Source organism: Neopelma chrysocephalum, unplaced genomic scaffold, assembly GCF_003984885.1.
Source record: "Neopelma chrysocephalum unplaced genomic scaffold, ASM398488v2 Primary Assembly neopelma1_83089, whole genome shotgun sequence".
In the NCBI taxonomy this organism is placed as follows: domain Eukaryota; kingdom Metazoa; phylum Chordata; class Aves; order Passeriformes; family Pipridae; genus Neopelma; species Neopelma chrysocephalum.
The window spans coordinates 1-5,780 of record NW_020913688.1 but is presented as its reverse complement, the minus strand read 5'-3'; the positions used below and the strand labels follow the sequence as shown (position 1 = coordinate 5,780).

General features: G+C 67.5%; 2 protein-coding genes across 2 annotated transcripts; both read left to right on the top strand.

Annotated features, from left to right (window-relative positions):
- Nucleotides 1-5: 5 nt before the first annotated feature.
- NAGLU (N-acetyl-alpha-glucosaminidase) lies at nucleotides 6-3,566 on the top strand (the record flags this gene model as incomplete). Its single annotated transcript, XM_027706913.1, has 6 exons — nucleotides 6-274; nucleotides 409-556; nucleotides 632-778; nucleotides 954-1,039; nucleotides 1,205-1,461; nucleotides 1,696-3,566. Coding segments are annotated over 6 exons (2,124 nt in total), but the record flags the coding sequence as incomplete, so codon positions are not given.
- A 99-nt stretch (nucleotides 3,567-3,665) lies between these two features.
- On the top strand, nucleotides 3,666-5,511 carry HSD17B1 (hydroxysteroid 17-beta dehydrogenase 1). Its single transcript, XM_027706912.1, has 6 exons — nucleotides 3,666-4,036; nucleotides 4,198-4,359; nucleotides 4,630-4,809; nucleotides 4,886-4,979; nucleotides 5,086-5,269; nucleotides 5,341-5,511. The coding sequence occupies exons 1-6, from the start codon at nucleotides 3,940-3,942 to the stop codon at nucleotides 5,509-5,511; spliced, it is 888 nt and encodes a 295-aa protein (XP_027562713.1). The 5' UTR covers nucleotides 3,666-3,939.
- Nucleotides 5,512-5,780: the final 269 nt, after the last annotated feature.

Sequence of the window (5,780 nt, the reverse complement as noted above, 5' to 3'; positions counted from 1 at the left end):
GGCGCCTGCTCGGCCCGCGGGCCGCCGCCGTGTCGCTGTCGGTGGAGCCGGCGCTGGCGGCGGGCGGGCCCGACGCGTACCGGCTGTGGTCGCCGCCCGGCGCCGCCGTGGCCGTGGCCGTGACGGGCTCCAGCGGCGTGGCGGCGGCCGCCGGCCTCTACCGCTACCTGCGCGACTTCTGCGGCTGCCACCTGTCCTGGTCCGGGGCGCAGCTCCGCCTGCCCGACCCGCTGCCGCGGCTGCGGGCCGAGATCCGCGCCGCCGCCCCCGGCAGGTAACGGCAGGTAACGGGGCCGCGGGGCCGCGCGGCGCCGCTCACGCCTCGTTAGCGCGGGACAAGGCGCCGTTATGTAACGGGGGCCCCGGGGGCGCGGGGCGGCCCGGGCGCAGCCTCCGCCGCTCCCGCAGGTACCGCTACTACCAGAACGTGTGCGCCCAGAGCTACTCCTTCGCCTGGTGGGACTGGGCGCGCTGGGAGCGGGAGATCGATTGGATGGCGCTGAGCGGCATCAACCTGGCGCCGGCCTTCGCTGGGCAGGAGGCGGTGTGGCAGCGGGTGAGGAGCGGGGCCGGGAGGGCGGCGGGGACCGGGACACACCGGGACCGGCTGACGCCCGGCGCCCCGGCGCAGGTTTACCGCAACCTGGGGCTGAACCAGTCGGAGATCGACAAGTACTTCACAGGCCCCGCGTTCCTGGCCTGGAACCGGATGGGGAACCTCCGCCGCTGGGCTGGACCTCTGCCGCCCGCCTGGCACCTCAAGCAGCTCTACCTGCAGGTACCGGGGCAGCCGTGCCCGTCTGGGGCAGACCCCTGCCACCCCCTGCCCTGGCCGCACTCACGGAGCCTCGGGGACCCCCGCGTCCCTCCCCGAGCTCCAGCAGCTCTCGGAGCCCCTCGTGGGGAGGCGTGGGCTCCTCTCTCCCTGCTCTCTCCCTCCTTCTCTCTCCCAGTACCGGATCGTGGAGCGGATGCGCTCGCTGGGGATGACCACAGTGCTGCCAGCCTTCGCGGGCCATGTGCCGCAGGGGATCCTTCGGTAGGTGCTGCCCTCGCTCTGCCCTGGGCCCTTTCCAGGGTCACACCTTTGGCATAACAGCACCTATGGCACCTCCCACCTGCAGCTTCCCCGAGGGGGTGCACTGTCCCTGCAGTGCTCCTGTCCTGCCCTGCTCCTGATCCCCATCTCTGCCCTCTGGCGCAGGGTCTTCCCACGTGTGAATGCCACTCGCCTGGGGGGCTGGAGCCACTTCGACTGCACCTACTCATGTATCTACTTGCTGGACCCGGAGGACCCCATGTTCCAGGTGATCGGGACCCTCTTCCTGAAGGAGCTGATCAAGGAGTTCGGCACAGACCACGTCTATAGTGCCGACACCTTCAATGAGATGACCCCCCTCTCGTCTGACCCTGCCTATCTCTCGAGGGTCAGCAATGCTGTCTTCAGGTCGATGACAGGAGGTGGGTCAGTGTGCGGTGCTGGCCTGGCTGTGAGGCTCCAGGTGGGATAACTAGGGCTGGGGAAGGAGGCTGTGGGCCCCATGCAAGCGCTGAGCTGCCTGCGCTCGACAGACCCCGTTGGTGCCAGACCCTCAAAGCCCCTTCCATGAGGGGTGGTTGGTGGCCCCAGGGCCTCCTGGGACACCTGTGGGCCCTGCCTGGAGGGGACCTCACCCTGTGCTCCTCCATCCCCAGCTGACCCCGAGGCGCTGTGGCTGATGCAGGGCTGGCTCTTCCAGCACCAGCCGGACTTCTGGCACCCGGCACAGGTGCGGGCCCTCCTGCACGGTGTGCCCCTCGGCAAGATGATTGTTCTTGACCTCTTTGCCGAGTCCAAACCTGTCTACCAGTGGACAGAGTCCTTCTACGGGCAACCCTTCATCTGGTGCATGCTGCACAACTTCGGGGGCAACCACGGCCTCTTCGGCACCGTGGAGGCCATCAACCACGGCCCCTTCACGGCTCGGCGCTTCCCCAACTCCACCATGGTGGGCACAGGGCTGGTGCCTGAGGGTATCGAGCAGAACGACATGGTGTACGAGCTGATGAATGAGCTGGGCTGGCAGCAGGAGCCCCTCAACCTCCCCACCTGGGTGTCCCGCTACGCCGAGCGCCGCTATGGTGCCCCGAACGCTGCTGCAGCCGGCGCCTGGCGCCTGCTCCTCCGCAGCGTGTACAACTGCACCGGCGTCTGCGTCAACCACAACCGCAGCCCGCTGGTGCGCCGGCCCTCGCTGCACATGGACACAGAGCTCTGGTACAACGCCAGCGACGTGTACGAGGCCTGGCGCCTGCTGCTGAGCGCCAGCACCGAGCTGGGCTCCAGCCCCCTGTTCCGCTACGACCTGGTGGACGTGACGCGGCAGGCGGCCCAGCAGCTGGTGAGCAACTACTACCTGGACATCCGTAGCGCCTTCCAGAGGCACGCGCTGCCGGAGCTGCTGACGGCCGGTGGCGTGCTGGTGTACGACCTGCTGCCCGAGCTGGACAGCCTCCTCTCCAGCCACGGCCTCTTCCTGCTCGGCCGCTGGCTGGAGAGTGCCCGCGCCATGGCCACCAGCGACCGGGAGGCAGAGCAGTACGAGCTGAACACCCGGAACCAGGTGACGCTCTGGGGGCCCAGTGGGAACATCCTGGACTATGCCAACAAGCAGCTGGGGGGGCTGGTGCTGGACTACTATGGAGTGCGCTGGAGCCTCTTCGTCTCTGTGCTGGTGGAAAGCCTCAACTCGGGCCGCCCCTTCCACCAGGACGAGTTCAACCAGGCTGTCTTCCAAGTGGAGAGAGGCTTCGTCTACAACAAGAAGCGTTACCCAGCCGTGCCGGCTGGGGACACGCTGGAGATCTCCAGGAAGCTGTTTCTCAAATACTACCCCAGTGCCCTGTGGCGCAGCCAGGCTAGACTGGCATGACTTTGGACTGTGCCTCCGGAGCCTCCCCCAGGAAGGGAGGGCAGAGCCCTCTCATGCTCCTGGTCAAGGCTCCTGCAACTCCTCACCTGATGGCTGCATCCTGGCTGTACTGGAAGGGGGGCACAGAGCCCCGGTGGCACCCAGCCAGCCTGGACCTCTTGTTTCTCCTGTGTAGGCAGAACATGCCCTGACGGGGGCTGGCAGATGGATGAGGGGCAGGCTGTGCCCCAGGGACACATCCTGCACTGTGCTCTGTGCCCAGCCCTGCCTGTCTGCCCTGAGCCTATCCCCTGGAAAGCTGGGCTGCCCCAGTGCTCCCAGTTGGAAGCTTGGGGGGATTCTGCAGAGGGTCAGGACAGACGTATCCCTGCTGTGGGTTCCTGGCTGGCTTGCAGGGGCAGTGATGCTGGAGAAGCAGACAGGGAGGTGGCAGTGGTGTGGGGGCAGAGCAGCCCTGGACCCCAGTGCCTGCGGGGACCCAGTACTGCACAGCCCTGCCCATGTTTTGTGCCTTCTGTATCATAAAAGACTTCGTGGCATTTCCTGCAGCATTGCTGGGGCTGTGCTTCATCAGGATGGGGTTTTTGAGGCCTTTTCTCCAGCTGGAGCTCAGGCAGAGCCTGGCTGTGGAGCAAATAAAGACTTTTTTTCTCCTATGCGTGTCCAACTCGTCTCCCCAGTGCAGGACTGTGTGGAACACAACGGGTAGAGGAGCAGCTTGGCTCTAAGCCCACATACCAGGAACAATGCACTGCCAGGCAAGTCCTGGGAGCTGGAGCGCCTGGCACAGCACAGCGTGACTGGTGTGGATTCCCCGGGGCTGCAGCTCCCCTTGTGCCCCAGAGCCTCCCCCGTTATCACAGCACCTGCGAGAGCATCAAGGCACAGGGAGCCCCAGGCACGCACAGGGAGATCGGTGGAGGGGCCTTGAGATAAGGCAGCAGACACAACAATGTGGAGTGGGGTGGGGGGACCCCCCTCCCAGCCCTCTTAAGCAGCACGGCCCCCTCGGCCAGCACTGCTTGCCATGGAGAGAACCACGGTGCTGATCACGGGCTGCTCCTCGGGCATTGGGCTGGGACTGGCCGCACGCCTGGCGGCCGACAGCTCTCGCCGGTTCAAAGGTAAAGGGACAATGCTGCCCCGGGGGGTCCAGCACCCCTGGGGGTCTCCGGGCTGGGCCAGGCAACACCTCAACAAGAACAGACAGTGCCTGGGGGTGGGCTGGGGTCAGCCCTATAGGGGGTCTGTGGCCTTGCTGCCCACGGCCGCGCTCTCTCCCCAGTTTATGCCACCATGCGTGACCTGGCCAAGGGCGAGCGGCTGCTGGAGCACTTGGGCAGCCACTGCCCTGACACCCTGGAGGTCCTGCAGCTCGATGTCACCGACCCACACTCGCTGGCAGCCGCTGCGCAGCGGGTGCAGGAGCAACACCTGGACGTGTTGGGTATGACTCTTCCCGTTGCCCCCTGTCCCTTGGGTGGCTGGGGGGACATCTCCAGGGTCACGAGCCTCCCAGAATGTAGATGCCAAATCATGGGAGATGCCAGCAGTCCTGGGGCTGGGATGGGACATGTTCAGCGGGGCAGGTGTGCAGGAGATGGGTTTAGGGGTGCTAAGGGCCCATCAGCATGGAAAGGCCCCCCCATTCCTGCCTCCTGGCACTCGGTGGTGTGTGGGGGCTGCAGTGCCTGGCTGACTGCACCTTGCCCAGCAGTCTGCAACGCGGGGGTGGGACTGATGGGACCTCTGGAGACCTGCTCCGACCAGGCCATGAAAACCCTCTTCGATGTGAACTTCTTTGGGGCCGTCCGCACCATCCAGGCATTCCTGCCCGCCATGAAGCGCCGCAGGGCCGGGCGGATCATTGTTTCCAGCAGCATCGGGGGGCTGCAAGGTGGGACCCCCGGCACCCCGGGGTGTGGGGAGCCGCGGGGAAGAGCCCCGGTGCTCAGGGCGCAGCTCTGCCCCAGGGCTACCCTTCAATGCCGTGTACTGCGCCAGCAAGTTTGCGGTGGAGGGGCTGTGCGAGAGCCTGGCCATCGTCCTGCGCCCCTTCAACATCCAGTGAGTGCCGGCGGTGCCGCGGGGGGTGGATCCTGCCGACCGCCCAGCGGGACGGGGAGAAGCCAGGGCGGGGATGCGGTATCGTCTCACGCGCTCTTTCCCGCAGCGTGACACTGGTGGAGTGCGGGCCCGTCCACACCAGCTTCCTGGCCAACCTACAGCGCCCGGACCCCGAGGGCAGCGAGCTGGAGGGCCTGGACGCCGAGACGCGGGGGCTGTACCGCCGATACCTGCGGCACTGCCAAAGCCTCTTCCGCGACGCGGCCCAGGAGGTGGAGGAGGTCCTGCCGGTCAGTCCGCGCGGGACGGGGGTGGCCGTGGAGCCGCGCCGGGGACGGCTCTGACCCCTCTGCGGTGCCAGGTGTTCCTGGAGGCCATCGTCAGCCTGTGCCCGCCCCTGCGCTGCGCCAGCACCCAGCTCCTCGCCCCGCTCTGGCGCCTGCGGCTCGGCAGCCCCGACGGCTCCGCGTACGTCCGCGCCATGCACGACTTCGTGTTCGGCGGCAGCGAAGTAAGCGGGGACCAACCCTGAGCGGAGCCGCCGGGACACCGGGACCCGCTGCCGTGGGGGATCGGTCCTGCCGTGTCCCCAATAAAGCCCTTTGCAGCCGCACAGCTCCGGCTCCGTCCCTGTCGCTCAATCCCGCCCGGGCGGGGCCGCACTGGGGCCGGGCCTGCCGGTCTCCTCCTCCCGCGGGCGGAGCCGCGCCGGGGCTGCCCGGGAGGCGGTGCCGTTCCGGTGCCGGTCCCGTCCCCGTTCCGGTCGGCGGCGCATCCGGCGGGGCGATGCCGCCCTTCCCC

Coding starts and splice junctions, on each gene's coding strand:
- HSD17B1 (XM_027706912.1), top strand. CDS start 3,940: ATGGAGAGAACCACGGTGCTGATCACGGGCTGCTCCTCGGGCATTGGG. Junction 4,980..5,085: donor CTGCGCCCCTTCAACATCCA/GTGAGTGCCGGC, acceptor TCTTTCCCGCAG/CGTGACACTGGTGGAGTGCG. Junction 5,270..5,340: donor AGGTGGAGGAGGTCCTGCCG/GTCAGTCCGCGC, acceptor CTGCGGTGCCAG/GTGTTCCTGGAGGCCATCGT.